A 25,681-nucleotide genomic window follows, 5' to 3' on the forward strand; every position below is an offset into this window, starting at 1 on the left:
CACCTGAATGCCAAGACTGCAGGTTTTCCAGCAAACCATCTGAATCAGAAATCCTTTAATGTCCCGCAGATGGGGAAATTTGTTGGTCACAGCAGCAACAGAATATTACAAAAACAGAGACACTGTTGCACTGTAACAAGATGATCAATTGTATTTACTTTAGCTCTTAGTCCTCTTATGGTTGAGGCCGATCGGTGTATATCAAGAGCCACTGTGTTGACAGTGTTTTCAGCTGCTTCATTACATATTATTTTGCATGTCTTTTTTTACAGTGTTTTTTATGGTGTATATATTCATGGGTATGCCAAACTCAGGAGGGCCTAAACCACATTATTTGTTAAGGCTGTCTTGCTTCTCTTTCTGAGTTGCTCAGTTTTTTTCAGAAGCTGTCCTACATTCAGGCTACTAGGTCTTTTTTTGAAAGGATGTTGTTTACTATGTATGGCAAATTGAGAGTGTTTCCTTATGTAAATTTTCCTTTTTCTGCACAAGCAGATGGTTGTGGAACAGGTAGGATTTATCATTGTTTGGTGTATACAGGTGTGTGTACTATGTTATATATGTTTGATTAATACCAACTTTCTTGAGCATACAGGCAGGTCACACACACAAATTTAGAACTTGCATGCGTTGAAAAATGAGGCCCCTGTTACAATGTCTATTCTCAGCAGAACGTCAAGGACCCAGTTTTTAAATACCAACACCTAATATAGCATGCAACTCCCAAACTAACAGGCAAAGAACATGCAAGGTCAGTAATATACATGTATGTAGTAGGGCTTGTGTGAAATTAAAAAGTATGCTTCCTGTGCTTCAAAATGTGAGGTTTCATGTGCATTAGACCTCTCGTTGTTGGGTCCCAGGTATAAAATTTCTCTCTGTATATGTATATACCTTACATGACAAAGACTTGTTCCTTTTAGGGAAAATATATATAAAAAGTATACAATATTGCAAGACTCTGATTTTTAACACTGACTTTCTTCTGTCACTTCTCCCTTTTTTTATATAAAAAAAAAATAAATTCCTACATCACCAGACTATTGATCGCTGTCTACACTTAACAATAGGTCTCTGTGATGGCTTTTAAATTGTGATGGTGGGTGGGGAGCTTTTGATTGATTAGAAGCTACTAAGCAGACACCTAGACCATTAAAAATGATTTTAATGTATAAACAACGCCTGGAAAGCAACATAAAGCACAGGAATCAAGCATGTTTATGTAAGAGTGAGACTGTGAGTATGTGTTCAAATGCATTTCCAAGTGTGTGTGTGTGTGTGTGTGTGTGTGTGTGTGTGTGTGTGTGTGTGTGTGTGTGTGTGTGTGTGTGTGTGTGTGTGTGTGTGTGTGTGTGTGGGAGAGCTCTCTGGAGAATCCATTTGCAGAGACAATCAAACAATAAGACTACAGCATATCTGGTAGGGGCAAGAGCATTGGGCGGTTAGTTAGTTTAGAGAAAACAAGAATGATACAATGATAAACCTGGTTAAAAAATAAATACAAAGACGTCATCAAGTCATTTCGCCAGGGTGAAAATCAAGTTGGTCAGACTCTATGAAAACCATCCTAATTCAGTAGCAGCAATAGTCAAAGACAATTTGCCAACTAACCAGTTTTGATTCCTGTCAACTTCTGCTCTAAATGAAATACACAATAAAACACAGTAGATCATGATGGTGCAATGTAACATAAAATAACAAATTTTCCATGTCCATCCTTTCCTAGAGTTAGAAATGCAAGGTCTTTGTTGGCCTTTAAATAGAGTAATAAAGCTAACCAAATCAATAACGCATTATAAAAGAACCAGCAGGAGCTGGGTGTCTATAGAGTACATGATTTAACAGAACAACACTCTATTTCTTCAAAAGGTTATTGAGCTATAAAGTCTATTCAAATAGTGTGGCCCCCTCTCATTCTTTCCTGACACTATAGTCACTCATACTTTATCAATACTTCAGGGAATCATCACCCCACAGCCATGAAAAAGCATTTTAGACCTTTTCTCCATTTATGTAATCACTTTATTAGTGAAACAAAGATGAGTTTGTGCTGTTATATAGATCCAAAGGGTGTAATGAAATCTGACTCTCCTGCAGAGTAACCATACAATATAAAGTGAAGGGAGGCAAAGAATCAATATGATGTATACTCAATGTGTTTGTCTGTTTAATGATGAATGTGAAGGAGGTAAGAGATTTTAAAATAATAAGTAAATAAATACGTAATTAGTAAAAGTAATTACTCAATAAAAATGTCATTTTAGAGAAAATATGAAAAAAAAAACATTTAGATCATAGCATACTTGGTGGTGACGCGGTGCCTCATGGAAATCAGTCATTCCAAGTGGTTTGAGGTTATACGAGGTCTCTTTTTTTAATCATAATAATTGCAAAATTATCAGCATTTTTTCAACAAAATTGATTCAAGATTAAAGCTTAAATTACAGTGCCCATTACCCATTTATTTCCAATGCATCCCTTTCTCATCTTTGTAGTTTGACCTTAGTCATGGGTCATATATTTTACCATACATTTCATATCACATCCAAGCTAATGAGTCATCCTCCTCTACCTATTAACTGTTACAATTGTTGCTGCGATGCTTTCTCTTATTCTTCTCCCAGTCATTCATCTCTAACCACCCCCCCCTCGCACCCTCCTCCAGCTCCTTCAGTGGGTTATACAGAACACAGTTCACCTAGGTGTAATTGATCAGTTTTGTTGCAGACCAGACAGTAATGATTTGGCGCTAGCAGCTAATGCCACTTTCTCACGCTTCTACCTGTGAGGGCAAACACCGCTGGGGAAAGAGCGAGGGACAGGGATAGAAGAAGAGGTGATGAGAAGACAGATGAGTCAAAAGGAAAGAAAAAAAAGAAATATATATATATATATATATATATATATATATATATATATATATATATATATATATATATATATATATATATATATATATATATATATATATATATATATATATATATATATATATAGACGTTGATTAAACTTCACAGTACTTCAGAACTTGTATTTACCTCAAAGGACTTTGAGGACATTAGGGAGCAAATAAAAACATGGAACAAATGCTGAAAAGTGCAGATGGAACACTGCCTTTTTATATTTCACATTGTGATTTACCCATCCACAAACCGGTGTATTTAAGAAAACAGACTGTACATCTAAAGAGGGCACAGTAGGGCACCATGACAGTCTGTCTAATATATAAACAAGCCAGTCTTTTGCCTACTACTATACAATTATGTTTTCATTTTCCACTTCTTGATAGTGTGAATGAGAACATTAGGATATTCAAGTGACATACAAAGGCAACTGGACTTGCTTGACTTTCTTGAAGACGGTTCCCCCTCTCATCCAAGGGGCTTCTTCGGTTTAAAGAAACTGAACTGAAGAACTGAAGAGCTGCCAGCTTACTATTTAACTGAGTTTGACAATCCAGATGAGGCAAAAAATGTTACATCTCACCTTCTGGGTTCTCAGAGTAAGACTCCTCCTTCAATGAGATGCACTTCTGGTGACAAAAATTATCTTGTTATTTGTCAAAAAATCTATCTTCATAATGATCCTTTCCTTAATGTTGTAAGATGCTTAGAATAATAAGCCAGTCACACTTACAGTGGACATGGACAGTGAAGCCATTAAGGATTACAATGCAATTATTGCAGCATTGTTTGGGTTTTAACACATCAAACCATGTCAATACAGGGCCCAGGTTAGACATTTCTATTTAAATTTCCGATCAAGATTCTATTAATTTCACACACACATACAGGTAACTTTTTTAAAAAAAAAAATGTTGGATGATTTTTGCAGTGCCTTTAGACAAGCCGTAGTGTTTCCACCACCTTATGTCAAAATATCTTGATCTGACTAGCATGCACAATTGTTTTGAAAGAAAGACTCAAGGTATTTCTCACACTATTTTCTTCTGTTAAAAACCATGCTGCATGATGCATGGTGATGAGGTCATACATCTCTCTGTGGCTATGTAGGATCAATAACTGTAATGTCACGATGGTGAAACACAGCAAACTTTCTTAAAGCGGCTTACCACCAGCAGCTTCTTTCTCCAGGCTGTGAGACTCCTCAATTCATCCTAAACACTTACATTAAAAATAGTTTAAATTTTATGACCTATCCTTACTTATCACAAATGGCAATCTAACCCGGTGTCAGGGTTTAAAAACAACCATGAGGAAATAGCCAATCTTCTTGCTGATGTTTGCTCATGCAGGTTATATAAAGAAATCAGTTTTAAACAGAGAATTTTAATAACAATTTACAAGTTATTTGTAGTCCATTTAATACAGACAATAACCTAAAAGAAACATTAGTATCAAAAAGGTATTCTTGAATTTGGATAATATGGGAGGAGGACTTCAGAGGATGACCATGAACTCAAGTGGAACTAACAAAAAGGTGGAGGATGAATGGGAGCTACCTCATTAGTTGTCTTCACTAATACCAAAGCATTTGGCAGTGTTAGAGAGAAAAACTCCTAGTTATTCAAATACAATGGAATAACGCTCAGTGCTACATGTGAATATTCTTTACAGCTAATCCTCAATGACAGCTGTTGACAGATGAGGGACATGTGCGGGTCTCAGCTTATGTATGTAAAATGAGACCCGAAATGAGGATATGACAGCTTCCTACTGGATGCCACGACTGACAACAGTGCCTGATTAATGTAGAAAGCAAACAGACACTAATTGAACTCATTTAAAGAAAGCTCACATTTGCACATACACATGCATTTGATTAAACACAGTCAGCAGAGTCCATCCAAAGGCACAAAGGTTACACATGCACAGAGGCACACTTTTCTACAAATTGTGGCTTGCATGCTTGATTTCCCAATACATTTAGCCCCCTGCATCCATAACTCTAACATATGTAGCAGCTAATACAGTTAGAGCCCAGGTCTTTGCTTCCATGTCTGCTAAGTTAATGATATTAGGGTTGATTCTATAGTTTGATCCAGCTATCAATGTCAATCATGTTAGCGCTGCTCAAAGCAGCAAGCCCTTGAGGCGGATTGGCATTGGAGGAAGGGGGGGGAGAGGAGAAGGGCTGGCAGCTTTCTAATGCAATAGAGCTGCCAGATCTGAGAGCTTTTTATTACATTAATATGTTCCTGGATAATTCTATCTCATCTCCTAATATTGCTTAGCCTAAAAACACAATTAAAGTCTCATTTATCCAATCACCTCAATTGGAGATGGTGACATAAGGGCATTCAGACAGCCATGTGATGGTTGCTTGCTACCGCCTACAGAGGATTCGGTTTCCTCTCCAGCCACGCAGCAAACCGTAATTGTAATTGAGAGTATGATGGGCAGCATTCTCTGACTGATATTTCAGCTACCATTTGCAATAATGGTGATAAGACAGACAAGAGCTATATGTTATCAGGTGCATGACAGAAATCACTGCATAGAATTTAGGTAATACAGATGTAAGCCGGGTGCTAAAGGACAAATTCACTATGTTTTATGTGGATATCCCATGGGTTATTAGAGTTACCCTGCTTGCATAGCCTGCCTAAATGTACAAGGATGCATTGCATGCAACTTCCTAAAGGCCCACCCCCTGCCCAGCATGTGAAGGTGGGCTTTTCAAAAAGGGCTGTGTGCAAAAAGACATCTGAAATAAGTTAGCTACATCATTGCCAGTAAAGAGGAAGAAGAGAAAGAATGTGACAAGATCATCGTAGTTTTCATTGTTATAATAACACATAGATCTAGATCTCAGTCCAGTGAGAAAAATGTTTTTTTCATTACATTGTTCACAATAAAAACTATGAAGCTATGTTGTAAAATGTTCAATGGATACAACTGAAACAATCATATGGAAGAAGGCTAAATGGACCAAACTAATAACATTTTTAGATGACCTGTAGTCATCACAGCCCATCATTTAAGGTTATATTAAGGTCAACACAATGATACAAGGAGAAATGTGAATAAATGTCGGCTCACCACCTCACCGCTCAGTGTATTATGTTGTGGTATTAAAAATGATTTAATATAATGACCAAAAGAACAGGACTTAACATAAAGCTCACTCACGTCACAATAAGGCTATGCGTATGAAGAATATTATCATGCCAGGTTTATTGCCTGTGGTTTGTCTGCATAGAATACATGTCCAGTGCCTCAAGGAAATTATATTTAAGAAGTCTGTATTGCATGAACAAACAAAATTCTTTAAAGGAAGTAATTTGGTGTTTTCAAAGTCAATTAATTATTCTGTAATTCCTCGGTTACAATTTTCACCAGGCCAGTTTCTTACCTCTCCTCCTCCGGAGAAGGTTCGGTGGTCAGGGAGATGGCCTGCTACAGGTTTACCACCACTGCAACACACTTCACCTCAGCTTTGGTCTCCTCATACTGACAACTAAGAAACAGATGTTCAACACATCCTTTTGGGGTCCTTAGTGCTTTGAATTAACTGGCTATTACAATAAGCTCACATCAAGCAAACCAGTGAACCTCCATGTCATATGCTCAGTTTCAGCCCGCTTGTCAGCAACAGTCTCCAACAAAAACTGCCCACGACAAAATTCACTGCAGCAGAAGTAATCCATTTCAGTTGGCATTGGAGGGCAATGTGAGCAAACACAAAACCAGTCAATGTCTTCTGTTGGCAGCTCTCGATAGTCGCTGTTGACTATGTCCTCTCAAGCTATTTCAGCTGCAGCTCAGCCTCTCTGCTGGATGTCTTTATTTGTTTACTCTTACTCAAATAAGTATCCTGTTTGATTATCACGGTCAGCCAAAACCCTGTGAAAAGTCTCCCCTTCTATGACCTCCTCTCCCCTCATGTTAAAATTACATTTTTGGTTTTGAACACATAGCTAATTTTCATACAACCAAGATAGGAAAGAAGTTTTGTATTTAAGTGCCAACTGAGATGCCCTCATGTATGTATTATTTCAATCTATCTTTTTGAGATCATAGCTTGGGGATTTCATTTGGAAAAATATTTGCAACCCCGCAAAATCCTGCCAGATTCAGCCTTAGGGTCCACCAGGTTCAACCCAACACTAGCTCTGGTAGGGCCAAGTAACCTTCTATTAAGTAAAATTTGACACTTTAGTATGAGTTAATGGCAAAAGTGACCCCGCTACTTAACACAATTCATCCTTCTGGCTCAGAAACAGTGGTGTTCTTCCCAGAACTCATCCAACAGAGCACTGTTAACTGTGAGTGCACCAGCTAATACTGCTTTATTGATATCATTAGCATTGCTATTCACTGTTTCCTCTAGCACAGAGATTAGTGGGCGGACTACCCTGTAACAAGTAAGTACCCGCTAATTCTCATCAACAATCAGGCAGCAGCATTTGCAGTGCTATCGATCAGAGCTGTAATTATGTCTGCTGCTAAGGTGCCACCCAAGCAAAGTGAACAATGTTTGCTGCTGCTGGACATTAAAAGTCTTTCATTGGTGAACTACTGGAGGCTTTTATTGTGAAGCAAGTCAAGGGAAGTCAAGCCTCAGTCACAGTCCTAGTGCTAACTCACTTTGTGATACTAATTAGCCTAAATGAAATATGGAATTAAGTATAAAATATTCTCCACCATGATGTCAGCAAATGTGTTCTTAATGTAAATCAAACCTGTTCAAAGCAGATACAGCCACCCTGGCTTAGTATAAATTGCAAGCTGTCAGCAAAAGGGGCTTATTGTAGTTTGGGCAAGCTTAAGCCTCATCTATCATAAAGGTGAGTAACATGTTTTACCCTCTCATTCGAGCTGTATGTAAACCCAATTGTACCTTTCCAGCATTAAATGTTCTGGTCAATGTTGCTTAGCACTGTGCACCTGTCTAATTTGACATACGAGGGGTACGGGTTATGAAAAGTAATTGGAAATAAATTAGCTCCTTTGGCAGTCTTTGGCAAGCCTGTGCATAGAAAAAATAAGAAGACAGAGGTCAGAGTCACTTCAAAGGGCTCATTCAAGCTGAAAGAAATGCCACACACACATAAACAACTTTGCGCAACACTGCTCTGTAGAAAGGTTTCTGTATGGACAGTCTGTCAAACTTAAAAGCTGACAGCAGCAGCAGTATAGGACCACATCAGTTCCGACTCATGTTAGCTCAAAACTGCAGGATGAAGCTGCTGTGGACACACTGTCATCGTCACCAGAACTGAATGATAAGCACTGAAGGATAAAATATGATGTTCTGACTCAGTAAGGGCGGGTATTTAACCACTAGTATTCGTTGTATTTCTTGATTTTCAGAAAACAACGCGTCTCCAAGACTAAAAGCACTTGATGACGATGAACATGGAATCTAATTCTAATCTAATTCTTACCCTCTCTGCTTTTGTTTTTTTCTTTTTTTTTTTAACAGCTAATGCAGTAAAAAAAAAAGAATAGCATGACAACATATAGTATGCCCTTTAATACTCACCAAACACAGCAGACAGTGTCATTAATCTGCATTAATGCTGAAACCTTAATCGCCACTAGATATTTTTTGATAAATAGTGTTAAAAGGGGTTCTGGAAATATGACAATAACTTAACCAAATCTCAGTTTATTGCAATGGCCAACACTGTCTCTGAAGCACCTAAGATTTGGTGGAGTGGGAGGATTGCAACATTAATACATGGCCAAAAAATCAGCAGGAGCTACATAACACTACTGAGACAGCACTAGAAAAATGAAAAGGTTTATGCCCTATATAAAGCACTCTGAATTGTCTTATTGGCCTGCACAAATAACATTTTCTTGACTTGCCTGTTAAAACTTCTGATCAATTTTGTAAGAGCTAGGATCATCAGAAAGCATCAAACAAAACAAAAACATTGTTAAATTAAAAAAAAAAAAACACACTCAAATAAGAGCTAAAAATCAGACACCAACAATAATAGATAATTTGGATTATCAAGAAAATCGGTGCATTATTAAATTCAGCAGACTGGAACCAAAGTTGATTTGTGTTTGTTCAGGATTGTACAGAGGGTGCTCATGGCCTGGACGGAATTATTTCTCTTTGGTAGATAAAATGCAATGCAATTAAACATAGCAGACATTCAATACTGCTTTCTGTGATGGTTATGTTCAGTCTTTTCTCTGTGAGGTGTAGGTTGCTATGTTGTTTCCTGATTGATAAAATGCCTAAAAAAATAAGGCAACCCTACCCACACAAATGGCCCCATACATGGATGGAACTAGAGCCAAGATACATTAGAAAAAAGAACCCTTTTAAACTGTATGGGTTGTTTGGTGAATGTTTCACAGCAGGGCGTATCTGAGCTTTGCTCGATCCACAGGCAGGCAGCCTTGCTATCTCAGTAGAGGACATTCACTGTGGGTCAGTTGCTTCAGCTGTCTCCAACTTGCTCTCAGACTAAAGTGGTGGGAATGAAGGAGTCATCTGAGTCTCCTGGGGGCCTTAAAGAGACTTACAGTTTTTACCTGGGCTTTCTGGTCAATCCCCCTTCAAGGGCTATGTCTTTGAGCCAGCCTTCAATGGCTGAGAAAGCTAAGTTGTTCAAAGTGAGTGGTGTTGGTGCACAGTGGATTGCAGCTTGTCGTGTGGCGCATTAGGTGTTGACAGATGGGAGGGAGGGCATGAGACGCTGTGGGGAGCCAATGATTTATTGCTGGGCCTGGGACACTTAACGGGGTGTAAGTGCTGAGTCTAGAGGGACCATGATGTGAGGACAATTTGAAAAAAGACAGGAATAAACAAAGGAAATAACCTTAAAGGAGATATTGTAAATTTGATCACTAACAACCGAAGGAAGACTTTGATTAACTCAAATAACTATTGTTATGCAAAATTTGCATGGTTGTAACAAGGAAATAATGTCCCACTCTTAGAATAATGAGAACACCTCTAGGGTCCACTACCAGGGAAGTCGAAGTAAGGGGAACATACACATTATTGATGGGGATTTCGCTCAATGTTATTTGCATTTAAACAACACTCATGTAACCAACGAAGTTGCTGAAAATAAAAGAGGAGAAGAGAGAGAGAAAGGAAGAAAAGAGATAGAGAGAGTAAGCATAAAGCAAGGAAAAAAGCGGGGGAGGAGAGAGAGTGCAGAGACACAGCAGGGACCAAAGTAGTGGGCACGCAAAGATAATGTCAGGACAACATTATAGCTCCGGGTGTTGGTGGGTTCTCTCCCTCCACAGCACGAGTGGATCCTCACAGCACACGTGTCTGCTGGTGTGCTATACATTGTAAAGTGGTTGTGTTCCAAACCCTGCTGTGTTGTTCATAATAATAACCTTTTAAATATGATTTGATTGACTCGATTTATCGCCAGCAGTGAGATCTAGCTATTACTGTACATTTGTGTACCCTTAATCACTGTCCAAATTGACACTGAAGTTCAGAGAAACAATCCAATTTATGCATGGGTTGGCTTGAAAAAAACAATATAGAATGAAAAAAGGAATACATGTTCCTACTTTCTACTAGACATGTTATTAATGAGGACAGTCTTTTTGATTGTCTGATGAAACATTCTCTTTCTGTTACAGCTACACATCTAATATAACCCTCTTAGTTGTTTGGATATTGTGTGGTTGTAGGACCATTAACAAAGTGTGGATTTAGTTCCCATTGTGGAAAAAAACTTGAACAATGTGAGTGAGATGGGAACACAGATCAAAGCTTTAAACATATAATTTTGCTTATTTTACTTTGTATGTAAGCTTCCACCTACACAAGCCTTTGAATGCGGATGAGGGTTAAAATACTATTTTTCAGGGGTCTTATCAGGGACATGGCCATTGGATTGTCTAGATTCTAGGAAACCAAGTACATAGTACATATTGGGCACAAGGGCCACTTCCCTCCACTCAGCCTAGGGTACAATCATAGTGTGTTAACTTGCTCCACGGACAGTCCCATTTCACAAGTTGGGAAGTTGTTTTTGCCATTTGTGTGTTAATGAGATTCTAATGATACTTCACTGGACAATGACACAAGCAACAGCCTAGTTTCAAACATAGAAGTCACAAATTGACCTAATACAGAGTCCTGTGTGACAGACCCTATCAGTGTCATAATTTTTGATGGCTCCCACACACCCAATTAGCCTTATAAACCCTGTCAAGGTAAATTCAGCCTCCTTGCATCTGTTATAGTTGTGCCCTTCAGCCAGCTTAGGGTGATGGACAGTGGACCACATTAGAGGAGCAAGAGAATGGAGGAAGTATTGATTGGGTCTGTTATGCTCAGCTTTGTTCTTCAAATCCAGACTTTTTGTGACACTGAGATCATGTTGCACCGTAAACACAAAAATTATGCTCAAATCAGTGGCAGGCTCACTCTGTGTTTTGTGGTGGTACCTTGCCAGTGCTTTGGCAGGGTTTGGTTACATACAAATTATATGGAGGTTTATAAACAATGAGGAGAGACACTGTGGGCAACTGCTGCCGCTTTGTGGGTTACTTTGCCAGAGTGACGCTTCTTGTCTAGATGGTCTCAGACGAGACTACAGAGATTTGATCATGAGTTGACTTAATGATAAACTAGAATGTTTTTTAGGGGTTCATTTATATTTTACTATTCCTCTCTCAAAACTTTCTCAACAATAGATAGAACTTTGAAAGTATAGCAAAGTAAACAACTACCCCACTGGTGACAGGAAGTCATGGCAGTAGGAAACCGTACCTTCTTCCACATCAAATTTCCTGGCCCAAATCCCTTACACTCAAGGACCCTCTGAGACAAAGTCTGAGACATCGATCAAGGTTTATTACTTCTAACACACTGAGAATTTTTAAGGTGAAATAGCAGGATTACGGTTTCACCTAACATCCGGTTTCTTGCTTCCTTGCCATATAATGCATCACTCACTTTCAATCACTCCTGCACGGACACGGCTATTGCAATGTCTCGTGGCATGTGGTGCAAGAAACAGTCAAGTACTTCAGTTTCCATCCTTGCAAAAGATATATAAATTTAAGTTACCACTCAAATTCAGAAATGTTCAAGGGTTTCAAGAACCCAATGAAACCTTGGCAGTAAGGTCTGTCCTTCACCTACCTGTCGCTGACTGTTCTCAGACAGCACTGTCAAGTACACACTATAATGGCCTTTAGCCAAAAATCTCACTACTGATCACACTGCCCGTACCTCTTCTTCCCTGCTCCTGTCAATGCTCAGTTTTGTCTGCTTCTCAGTGACTCCCTTTTAACACTTTCATGTTCACGTTCAAGACAACAGCAGGTCAAAAGCAGAAGATATGATCTGATTGGGACAGCACAAGCACACTGAAACACACATTATACAGTATGTGATCACTCAGCCAAATTGTTGATTGAGCATTCTTCGTGGCAACTCCCAGAGGAGCTGTGTGAGCAGAAGGGCCATCAGTCTCTCCTTAATGATCATTCTACCTCACAACCCCTGTTTTATGTGCCACATCCAGCTAACAGTTAGATTAGTGCTCTCGCTATCACACTCCCTAAATCCTTCTCTCTGCTGTTCTCATGGCTGCCGAGTTGCCCCCTTTCACCGGCCATGGGTTCTGGCTATGGCTATATTCTGCCCAGGCTCCCTTGACCCAGGCTGGTAATGCATTACTCCCCAGATCAATTGATAGATTGGCCCTGTCGGAGCTGCCGTAACTAAATCAGCTGCTCCTGATGATTCAGCACCAGCCAGGGAGCCGGGCCTGCTGTCACCAATCACAGATCACCAGCAGCTGAGACAGGTATGGACATTCTCCTGTCACTTGAACCTAATTTATTGCCAGCTACCACATTGATTAACCTTGTGCTGTGGTTCAAGCTTCCTATAAAAATTTGTGTGTTGTGGGGGTGGGGGGGGGTGAGGGGGTGAGTGTGTGTGCGACTGAATTAAGAGGGCGGAGAAAACATGAGGGCAAGTGGATGTTTACATTACTCGGAAAACTTTGCACAAAAGGACTTTCACTGTATGGCCAGGAGCAAGTTTGGGGCAGCTGGTAACATTTTGCTTGGGGGGACTTGTGTCTCTGAATTTTTGAGTGAACACATCATTTTTAACTGAATTATTTCACATCCGCAGCTGCTACAATGTTGACCAAAAACTATTCATTATAAACAATCTATGGTCTAAAAAGATAGATAGACAAACAGACGGACGGATGGACCATTGACACCGACAATGTAACTTTATTCAAAGACTTTTTTCCTGGGTGATTTCTTTCAGCAGTCAGCTCAGGTCATGTCTACTATTACACAGAATGAGCTGCAAATTGTCAGCCCTGAGTTTGTTAGATCAGACACTGAGGTAATGAGATGATTCACAGTTCCCATGGTGCCTACACCCTGCCAATTGCCATTTTTAGTTGTTTTTCTAATATTTTGACTGCACTGCAGTAAAGTCATATACAGCAACACCTCAGCCAGGGCCAAAGTAATGCATAGAGTATCCTGAATAACATTTGACCGTGAGACATTCCTGAAATAGACCGTCTTGAAGGTCCTGGCAAAGATTTCTAAAAAAACTGAAAGAATGGCACGCGCCATCACCATTTAAAATTGTACAACTTGGAATAAAAACATCTTGAGTCTAGGTTATTTTTGGAGCTTTCTGAGGAATGTACATTATTTATTAAATAATAGACATTGTGAGCTGGCCCGGTTACTATATCATCATATATTTACTCTTGGTTGTTGATTTACCCTCATTGGTGATGCCGAGCTGAGAAGTGGAAGCATTTTGTTCTTTGTGTCTCGGTGATTTACTCTCTGTTCTTTTGCTAAGACAGCCAGGGGCTGTCAGCAATCTTCCAGCTGTAGCCTCTAAAACACAACTCATGGGCCTAATGAACCAAGGCACAATTACTTTAGCAAAAAGCTGCCTTGACTTAAGAGGGGGAAAGGGCATCTGAGTGTTGATAAACACGCACACGATTTTGGGTTTTTCAAGAGTGATTAAAAGGAGAAAAACTCTTCATCTATGAGCACAAAATGGCTGCACTATTTTTTTTTTCTTAATGAAAGACTCATAACTAAAACCATCTGCATAAAACAATACAATTATATGCACATCACAGAGCTGCAGCTGTCTCTTCTGTAAAACTGTATAATCTTTATGTTTCTTTGCTACATTTGCAGACTCATCCTACCACTTGTCCATAAAAATACATGTCTCCTGCTGGGCTGCCTCATTGTGTAACTGATGAAATCATTTCTCTCATGCTTAAAAATGTCAGTTATCTATGTTATACAATGACAATAAACATAGTAATGAATAACATTTTTTGTAGGATTTAAAAGGAATTACCATTTTCATTTTCTAAATATCAAAATAATTGTAAAAGCAGAGCACTGTGACACACCTATAAGTTGTGAAATTTGAGAACTTGTGTGTAACACAGCAGTATCGTAAGCTCCCAAAAGCAACAATAAAATAACAATTAAAAAAAAAAAAACATGAAGCACAGCTTCCACAGGATATGAGGGTCGTTTCTCCCCAGCATTCAGAGTCATGCATGCTGCGTGTAAAACTAGCGCAAGCTTTTGCACTGTTAATATTCCATAACAAGCAGACGGGATCACTAATCTAGTAAGGACCTCATCTAATAGCCCCCCACTGCTTCTAGACTACTTCATGAGCACAGATGCCACAACAAATATACATTATTAGGTTGAAGATTATAGAGTATTGCGCAGTGCCTTTTGCCAGCAGGACAACTGATTCTGTAGGGATCAATAGACAGCCAGTTGCCAATTGCTCAATGGCCTCAAATGACACTTAATACATGCTGGATCACCATTCAGAGCACAGTGTGAGCATGCACATGCAAGAAATCTAATGTATTATGATTAAGATTGCAAAAGTGAAAAACACTTAAATAATGCTGTGTAAATTGTTGTAGTTCATGTTGGGCTGCTCATAAAAACCTGATGTGATCACAACAGCATGGACACTAGTCAACATGTTCAGTTTTGACCCATGAGCACAGTAGATATTACTACATTATTAAAAGAGGCCACAGCCATCTTCGATCTCAGCCGTCATTTCAACCATAACTTCATATCTGTAATGTTGAGATATTGCATTCACAAGAAGACAGACAGACAGACAGACAGACAGACAGACGGACGGACAGAAGGACAGACAGATTTATATACATGAATGTATCAGCACTCAAAACTAAGTCTGTGGTAGTTCTCGGAACAAAAGGTGTGTCCAAGACCACAGACAGACTCACAAGGTGAAAACATTTGCATCCGACTGTTAAAGACCTTCTTTGAGAGCTGCTTTCAGCCTAAACTAGATGCTGACGGTGGCGAATATGGCACTAAAGTTCTCCTTCCTTTCATGAGAAAAGCAGTCTTTTGCATGCCACCTGGCTCCCTCCTTGAGACAGCAGTCATGTTGATGGTCCACTTCAGATCACCAGTCCACTTTTGAAATTCTGCAAGATCCCATCTTAGCTTCAAGTAAGGGGTTTACAAAGTTGAGAAGAAAGGCAACAATAACAGGTGCTTAAGAGAACACATTATGAGTTGATATCCTTTAATTACCAATGGCAGCATCACTTAAGTAATAACACATCCCAGGTTTCTTCCTCTACAGATGGCTAAAACTACTTCAGGCTACAATATTCAATGTGTACTCTGAGTCCCAGTTTAGTAGAGCACATGGGTGCATTACAGTCATTTTGAACAAAGCAATAACTCACCAACAGTCGAAGCCCATTAGGGGTTATCTTAGAACTCAGACTGGCCCAGTAAGTGCCCCACTGTGGAAGTTACAGGCTCTGCCTTTTCAGTGATGAATGGCTCTGTTTATGGCAGCTGAAAGGTTGCCATGTTGATTGTATCTCAATGTTAACTTAACATTACTGTTTCCTCAATGATCCTTGTACAGGAAAGAATGGATCTTTCCATTTAGATTTATATTTGGCTTAAGTTTGCTAGGGCACAAAGTAACTTTGTGTGTTTCATTACAATCGATTCTAGTATTGTTTTTTTTTTTTTATTTATTTCATTGCTATCACTGGCGCTGTTATTCTTACTATTACAAAATGAATGTGAGAACGCCTGCTGAGCTCCTGTTCAATAAGCATCGTTCTTTAGTGCCTTTGCTGTCAATAAAGAGCGTTGAGAGGGAACTCTATAGTGTTCCCTCTCAATCCTTCTTTTAATGTATGAAGGAAGACAGAGTGAGCTATTCTTTATCATCATGTACTGTACATGTAATGTCATTTACTTAGACAGGGTGCTCGATTTTTGTAACCACACCACTACCCATCAAAATGTCTGCTGTACACATCTCCGCAAATGAATACAGGAATGACTAAAGGGAACCAGATATTTAATTGATTCACCATGAGTGTTTTAGAATATTGTCCAGCACAAGTAAGCAAATTATGTGCGCAGAGCAACTGACAGTAAGTCCTAATTATTTATGCCTAAATAGACAAAGCTCACATGGCTTAAAACTCCCTATGCACAAGGTATGTTAGAGGCAGGTCTGTTGAAGTAGAATATAAAGCTGGATGTGTGTGATGATTAATCATAGTGTTAGCCAGTCACATAACCTTTAAACAGCTGTGCCAGTCACAGTGATGCATGAGAAAAATGGTTTACTAAATGAAGAGGAAAAGTCCAGACCAAGAAAAAAAACACTAATGTTGCCCATGAGGTTTATATTTGTAACATGCAAACATGTGACATTACCAACATTGTACGTAGCCCATGGCCCATGATGTGCCCATTTAACTTGAAATTACATTTTACTGAGACATTGAAAGTTCTTTCATGTCACGCACACGCGTTTATTACTACTGCATGTCAAGTCTGCAATTCTGATGTTGACAACAGTTTTCTAAGTAAAGTGTTGCTGGTTGGTTTTAGGTTGTGCATTCTGCATTTCATTAAATCTGGATGTTTACATGCAAATCCTCAAAACATTGACTATTGTATTTCAGTTTTATTTTGCAGTTGTTATGCATTTTAGTCAGGAATTTACTTAGCGATTACTGACAGGATCCTGAAATTATCCACTAAGTTATGTGCTGAAAAGGTGAGAGACCTGGTAATGTAAGGGTTTTTTTTGGTCATTTTCACTGATTGTGTTGTCATTTTGCGGTCCACACAGCATTGTGTAAAATGTCACTCTGAGGTGCATTTACAAACCTAATTTGTAGTTTTTTATGAATAATGCTCTTTTGATTGGCAGTGGTGCGACTGTTTTCCTCTTTATAATGTTGCCGTTTGATCCTGGATTGCAAAGCACTTTGTAAAGTTTATTTCAATACAATCTCTGCAGATTAATCACTGATCATCCTTCTGACATTTAATAATGATGACTGAGACATTACACCTATAATGGTGTAGAAGTACATGTGCAGGGACAACGCTATAAATAGAAAGAGCTGTGTGTAACGTTTGCACGTAAGCTGTTCTGTCGCAAATTAAACAAAATTAATTGTACTTTTTTCTCATTGCTCTTATTCTCATTGACAAGTCGAATGAGTGGTGGAGCTGGCAGAAGTATTGATAAAATCTGCATTCACACCTCTGCAAAGTACACAGAGTTCTACAAGTGTTGAATATATATATATATATATATATATATATATATAATTTAGGCAGGATTATCTGGAAAGGTGAAAAGATATCAGCATTATAATGTCTGTTTGGTGTGTGTGTGTGTGTGTGTGTGTGTGTGTGTGTGTGTGTGTGTGTGTGTGTGTGTGTGTGTGTGTGTGTGTGTGCATGTGTGTGTGTGTTCAAAGGTGAGCATGTGCACAGTTGCAATATCAAATCAGGAAGGAAACTCACATTGTTCATGTATTCGCTCAACAAGTCTTGAAGGGCCTGCCGAACGGCGTTGCACTCAGCTACTATGCGTTCGCGGCGGTCGTCACGTGTGCATGAAGAGTCAGCCATTAGCGCGGCACCGCTGATGATGCTCTCCAGGCGCTCCTCCAGAGAGGGCCGGAAACGAGCCTCGCTGAATGTCAGAGGGTCCAGGATGATCTTGTTCTGTGGGGCCAGAGGACAAGTAGAAGGTCAGGACAGTAATGGGTTACCATCTGGGCTGAGGCATGTCCAATGGAGCCTCAGACTCAGAAACTGGATCTTGTGATAAGATTGCATCATAGGTATAATCAGCAGCATTTTCCTGCAGGGACTCATTTCTGATTACAGATCAACAGCATTATTATCACTGTACTATATATGAAAGGAGCCTGTTTACCAGTGAGTGTACTTGTTAAATGGTTTAACACTGATTAGAGGAGTGGAGAGTTAAAACATTAGGACAAAGTGCCTGTTTTTGTCTAGACAAAATAGTTTGTTTTTTTTATTTCAGAGGCAGTTGTATACTATCTAAAAAATTACAAATGACTTTGATGTAGTTTTAAATGAAAAGATCACATGTGTAAAAACAAGAAAAAAACAACAAAAGACAAGCTCAGGTCTGGAACCATCTTAGACCTTAATTTAAAAAAAGCTTATAAAAAATAAGTCAAGAAATCTAAGACTGTGTTTCTCTCCCCATAAGGGATAAAGTGTTTTGCAACAAATCCTATCAAGGAGAAAACAGAAGTGAAACTAAAAAGCATTTTCTTGTTTAACCCCCCCAACACCATATTATTTGATTTCCACCCAAAAAATTCCAATTACAAATATGAGCATCTATCCCAGACTTCAAGACCATAATGGAGTTAAAGAACACAAAACGCCTCAAATACGCTGGCAATCAACAGTTCAAGGTTTTAAGGCCCCCTTTCTACACATTGTATATATTGTTAGATTATCTTATATGATCTCTGCAGTGGGGGAATAACTGTATCTGTGAGTTGTTATGCCCATACTATCTAAATGTGCCAGTCACAGAAGCTCGTGATGTAATGGTTTTAAGAGGCAAGGTCATGCTTGAGTCTTTCAATACCCATATCAATCAGTACTCTGCATGTGCTCCATGCACCCTATGAGTTGCTCTACCATGTTTTAAAGAATTCAAAAAGCACAGTGCATACAGCTTTTTACACAAACAATGACCCAGAGGTGGCAATTTTTAGCTCTAGTTGTGATGATAAATGCATTTGGTGCCATTCACAGTGTGTTATGCAAGTGAGCAATAGTTGCAGAAAATTGATGAGATGGAAACAAAGTGCTAGAGAGTTTATTTCCTAAGCAAGGTAGTGACCCCTGCAGACTATATAAAACATTATGTAAGTAACATCCGGAAACATTACTCATGGAGACATGAGAACTAAAAAACAGATAGTAGTGAAAGGCAGTGGTGGACTGTATATTCTGTATAGCTCTTTCTTACTCAGATTCCAATCTCACCTAGAGGCAATATCATATAAGATTATGACTAATCTCCCAAAACTTCTTCGACAAAAGGGCTGCATAGTGATTGTTTTTCATTATCGATAAATCTGCAGATTATATTCATTATTAATCAAATAATTCTTTAGTTTAAAAAAAGCCCCCCACCCCTCCAAAAAGCAACATTTGCTATAGCTTCTTTAGTCCAACAAAGATAACTGTGGGGTGATTAACTGCTGTCAACTAGTTTTCAGGTCCAAGTTGACTAATCAGCCATCTTGATCAGACAATAAAGAAAATGTTACCATGATAATAAAGCCAATTTATTTCAATGATGACTTGATCAAGGATGATGCTTATTTATTCAATTCATACAGAAAGAAATATCCATGGATCAGGTAATATAGGCACTAATTCTTGATGCAGGACAGCAACAGATGCCCACTGTCATGTCCCCTTTCCATCCACTCACAGCAAAACATTTACCTACGAGCAATCTGTGTCTATAGGTTTTTCATCCTAAGGTTCAACCAAACCAATGATGTGGTTCTAACACCGCAGCACCAAATCAAACCAAAGTTGCATTTCTGTCTCAAGTAAGCTGTAAATAAATCCAACATTCACCAAACATTCACCAATAACTCTGACTGGAAAAGCCTTAAGATTTTCCTCTGCGGCATACATGACAAGTTTCATTGGCGTAAGGTAATAGTACAGAGCAGTGTTTGGTCCCTTCTCAGCCAGTCTAATCCTGGGGCAGGATGACAGACTGTCAAATGATGCAAAATAACATGCAAGGTGAGAGAGTGCAGGCAAAAAGCATAACCTACTTTTCATTTTCAGCTGGCAGGAAAGTGCAGTAAATACAAGGCTTTGCAGTAAAAGAGAAGATAGATAGGGAAGGGAAGTTTGGGGCTACAAAAAAATAAATTAAAAACACAAGATCGGAGGAAGAGATAGAAGGAGAGAAACTGCAGAAAAGAAATGCAAAAAGGGGAAAGAGATAAATATAGAACAGAAAGAAATATCTGCAAGATAGTGGTTGAAACATAAAAGACAAGCAATCTGATTACGAGGTGTTTTTCTGTCCTACACTTTGCTGACAGCCAGCCGGCAATAAACAACAGCCTCTACAGTGGACAATTTTGTGAACTCTTGACATTACCCACACAGAGTTTCAAAAATGTTCTTCTTAGATTTCCTCACAGACAAAAAAGTCAGCAGCCTGAACCCTGAGAAGAGACGGTCGCTATCGTCGGAGGGGGGACGGACAGACAGACAGACAGACGCTCGCTTGTCACCCTCACCCGCTATCGTCGGACCGGGAGGTGGCGGGCGGACAGACGGACGCTCGCCACCCTCACCCGCTACAAAGCACCTAACATTAAAATGAGTATAGTGGCACTGAGCTAGCAGTATAGCGGCGCTGCGCCACTGTTCCATTGTCTGGGGAGGACCCTGCATATGGTGACTTGTTGTCTAAAAGTGAAGTACGGGGTAAAAATAAAACAACTTAAAAGAATGCTGTTAATGTTGTGTTGTCTTTCTATCTTTCTTTCTTTCTTTCTTTCTTTCTTTCCCTTTCTGTGTGATTGCCTATTTCAGTGTCTTTTGTGTTAGACATTTTTATGGTAAAGGTATGCTGTACAAAGCTATGAGATGATGCTAGCTCCTTCAAATTGTATGCAAAGTGTCAAAGATCTATCTCTGTACTGCAATCAGTGAGGTAAAATCTATATTGATCTTCTCAACTGACTGATCAATAGACCAAAATCCATATTTGGTTCTAAGCCTATGTAATTTATTTGTGCTGGAGTGGAAAGAAATACAGTTTAACATTTGCTCATACTAGTGCTACTGACACAGATCCTCCACACTAGAACTCTTATACATGTCCAATATTGAACAAATAACTAACAATTATTAATCTTAAGAGATCAGTCACAATTCTAATCATGTAATACAATCTACATGCCCTAATGCCTTAAACCAGAAAAGGAAAAAAAGAAAATTAGATCAGACAATGACATCAAGATTTTTCTAGTTGCAACAAGCACATAAGTCTCATAAATGTAATTGTTGTTTCTGTATGACAAGACAGTTATGTCTCAATTATACAGCTCCAGAAACAGCGAGATGGTATCTCATAACAAGGAGGAGGAGGGGGGGGATTAGAAGCCAAGTCCTATCTATAACATATGGATGTCATAATCACCAGAAGAATGTAAGGCGCGAGCAATAGTTTCCCATATAACACACAAAAACTATTGAATTATTCCCCCTGTCTTCCCTTTTTGCAATATGGCTATCCTTACATTGACATATACATCAGAAATTAACGCTTCAAGGAGGCAAAAATGAACAGCAAAGTTCCACATGCTGTGGAGCTCAACAAAGAAAGACGCAAAGAAGAAAAGAACATCAAGGGAAATGGAGAACATCCCCTCTCAACCCAATTGTTATTCTGCACAGGATGTGAGGTTGCAATTATCACCGGGAGTTGGGAATAGGCAGAGAGTAGAAAGAGAAGCAAATGCTGGGTTGACAAAGGCTGAGAGGTTTTCAAGGTAATTGGCAGTGGCTGAAGTCATCCTCACAAGCTCACAAACATGAGTGATAGTGTCAGTTCCCTCAATAAGTTTCACAGGGTTAAACTCGTTTTTTGATACTTTCTTTGTCCTTGAACCTCATTATCAGTTTCTTTGTTGCTATCTTTAAAGCCCCTAACTAGCCAGTATTTGCTAAAAATTGTCTGACAAGTTTGTACAGTAAATAATGACACTGTTTGCGATGGAGCTCAAATAAATGCCACGATCAAATGAGTATAGTGGCGCTGAGCCAGCAGTATAGCAGCACAGCGCTGTTAGTCCACCATCTGGGGAGAACCTTGGTACCATACCAAAAATTTCAAGTCTTCCTTAAAGAAAAGAGTAGATTCAACTTAGTATAATGTTATTTCAAGTGTGTCCTTTGCTGTTTTGTAATGTATATCGCAGCTAACTGAAATGCACTTTGACTTCATTACCAAATGGTTTGGAAACAGATTTATTGTAGTATTTTGACTGGTTGTTTGCACAGAGCAGTAAGACAGCTCTTACCTGCAGGCTGATGAAAGAGTTAAGTTCTGTTTTCCTGAAGTCTAGGCCAGGCTTCAAGCCCGCAATTCAATATGAATGTTGATTCTGACAGCGTATCAGGGCCAGAGGCATCCTTATGTTTGCCCCACACAGGGTGAGGTTATTAGTTTGACCCCACTTTGGGGCATTAACCAGTGAGACAGGGCACGTGTCATATCAGCCTATGTCAAATGTGCCTTCCAGGACGTTCCAATATTTGATGACAATTATTTTGTCTAAGAGAGATTTCAACCAAGTCTTAAACATACCACTGTATCGCCTCTGGTGGCCCTATTCCAGGGTTCAAAGGCTGCTTGGTTGTGACTATTATGCTGTTTGACAAAGCTCTGCCCACACTGGCCCAGGAGGGGCATTAGTCATAACCCACACTCTGATTGATTAACCTAATGAAGAGCGCCTGACTCAGGGCTTGGCCTTCTATTGTGATACAGTGGAGGGCAACTCTAACAGCTTTGAAAAGGCCAATTTGTGAGGGTGTGGTAAATAACAGGGGATTAGTTGTGTCACTTTAAAAACCACTTATCTTCCTTTTAGCGATCATAAAAAAGTTAAAACTACAATTAATTGAATGAATGTGAGTGCTGTGATAACGTGATTAATGGGCACACACAATAATTTCCCCATGCAGCTGCATCAGTCTAAGAAACTCAAGATTCTACATGATGTGTGTGATCTGCGTGCACCGGTGATTTGTTAACTGTGTATGTAACATTGTGTTTTTCCAGTTGTCAGTTCCCTGGTCCTTTACAGTTCTACTTGTCCTGATGTGTTCCTTATGGTTTTATTGTCTGTCTTCTACTTTTGTATTATTCTTCAGTTTTTATGTGTTTGCTGCCTTTCTGTTGCCTACATTTTGGACTTTGGGACTCTGAGTTGGTTATTTTAGAACACTTTTTGTTTCTGGCCACTACTGTGCATCCTGTCTTCGGGTCCCTTTTTGTTACACATCAAATTTGTGTGTACAAATGTGTAGGAGTGCAGGAATGTAAATCTTCAGAGAACGATACACCTCAGTAAATGGGTATACATGAGGGCAATATTAATTTGTGGCTTGTTTACTGATCTCTTGTACCAAAGAGTGCTTTCACTTTACAACATGCTATCACCATGATGACCAAATTCTGGGCGAGTCAATACATTAACCTTTATATTATGAGTGTAATATAACAGCCTGCGAATCAAATTTCCATTGGGATAGTAATAATGTTGCCATTTTAGTTAAAGTACACAACACAACAAGCATATGCTTGTGAAAACATTTTTTTCAGTCATTCATCCGTTCATTCATATTCTAGACCTCCTGGAGCACACTAAATATTTTACCTTGTCTTTATATTGTAAAGGAACCTTAACTGGGCAGTGATGAATGATTTATATGTAAAAACAGTAGGACATATTTGCAATGGGAACTAAATACATTTGACCCTTATGAGACACCATCTACTAAACTGTGATGAATGATTCATATAATACAAAAGAGTAGGTAAAGAAAGTGAAATATCGCTAAATGAAAAAGTAATTAATTAATAAAAACATGACAAAAAATAAAAAAACACAAATGGTTGACAATCTAAGCTACTGTTGTATAACTTATAAGCTGAAACTATTTTAGTGTAAATGGTTTAAATCAGCCCAGACAGTCATTTCTTGATTACAATGTGAAAGACATTCCCAAATAACATCATCATCAATCGACTAGGTGAGATAGGACCACAACTATGCTTTGTTACAGGACACAATGTTGTAGTTGCATGTCAGTATATGGGAGCCCAACTATTTCAAATTCACTTATTGAGGAAAAAACAACTGGTTTTCTAAAAAAAGATGAATACATAAATGAAAAAATCACTGTTCTCCTAAAATTGCTTTTGCCAATCCAACCACGTGTAATTATATTCAAACACAAAGAGAAAAGAAAAAAAAACAATAAATCAATCAAACATTGTAGTGCAAAAAAATTGGAGCCAATTGAACCATCAGCTACTAACAGTGTCTTCTGTTGAAGTCCACACTATATTGGTGATTACAAAACACACAGCATTTACTATCATTTAAAATTGAAGCTTCAACATTTCAATTATTATCATTTTCTTTGTTGCACAGTTGTGGGGTCAGAAAAACACAGAAAAGGTTTTACCATTGTCACTCAAGCTGACACTTAGTAAAGCTCACCAACATTACTTGTAAAGGATATAAGCAATATTTTAATGCATGAATTCAGAACATTTTATGTTAATTCTTCATTCATGTCATCAAGAATCAACACCGATTGTTAGGTAAAAACTCTAATATCTGCAAAAGTAAAAAATGATGTAAAACTATAAGCCAACAAAGCTAGCAAACTGTACAGCAGCTTGACCTCAAAGGAAATGTAAAGCTCTACTTTTGGAAAAGATGTTCATGCCTGTAATTGTCTTCCCTTGGTCTTCTGAGAACTGCATGAATTATTAAGTTGAGTGGTATTGTCCCGTTTGCTGCAGCTTCATGCCGTGTAGTAAACAAGCATTCCTATGGAATGTAGCAAAATGTCTAGAGAATGGTAAACATACCACAAAAATATCACATTAAAAATCAAAAAGTAAAGCATTCCTAAATAATTAATGAAGAAAAGAAAAAGAGCCAATTGGGGCAGAGAAAGGAAAAGGCACATGAATTAGTAAACTAGTGTAACCAGCAGAAAATCAAGCTAAAAGCATAGTTGTCCTAAAATAGTGAATGCATGCCCCATTGAGCTCTCTACGGCCAGTTTGAATACATATTTCTGCAATGAAACCCATTACTACCCGCCCTCCGAAACATGTGCACAGGCACATGCTTGCTGAGACTTACTTGAAACATAAAAAAGGCTGAAATTACTGTACACATGTTAATTAGAATTTTACTTTGAGCAGAGACAAAAGCCGTCCCGACTGCCAATGGGGACATATTCAGTCAACAATCCAACTCCATTCTCCAGATGTCTTCAGCGTGTTTTGAGAAATTACACTATATGAATATTTTGATCCATGTTGTTTCTTTGGAAAATAGTTGAAAGAGAGGGAAAAAACATAGACATCTAGACATATCCAGAAACAAGAAGCACCCATGCAAAACATAAAGAACAGTTTTCCATGATAGATGTGCCACTTTCAGACTCAAAATTAGAAGGGAGACGATACCGTGCGGTCAGAACATCTTGATTAATGATTGAACTTGTATCCTGCTGGTTTAATTACATCAAGTTTGAATGTGACCTGCCTCATGTAGGCTATACCA

General features: G+C 38.8%; 1 protein-coding gene across 2 annotated transcripts in view; it reads right to left on the reverse strand.

The window, feature by feature from the left end:
- Positions 1-25,681, reverse strand: part of ctnna2 (catenin (cadherin-associated protein), alpha 2) — a 309,428-nt gene that overhangs the window by 203,026 nt on the left and 80,721 nt on the right. For both annotated transcript variants that reach the window (XM_037101210.1, XM_037101216.1), the window contains exon 7: positions 17,790-17,993. In XM_037101210.1, coding sequence (XP_036957105.1) covers positions 17,790-17,993 — 204 coding nt within the window. The remainder of the gene's footprint in view (positions 1-17,789; positions 17,994-25,681) is intronic.

The sequence above is a fragment of the Acanthopagrus latus genome, chromosome 1 (assembly GCF_904848185.1).
Source record: "Acanthopagrus latus isolate v.2019 chromosome 1, fAcaLat1.1, whole genome shotgun sequence".
NCBI lineage: Eukaryota > Metazoa > Chordata > Actinopteri > Spariformes > Sparidae > Acanthopagrus > Acanthopagrus latus.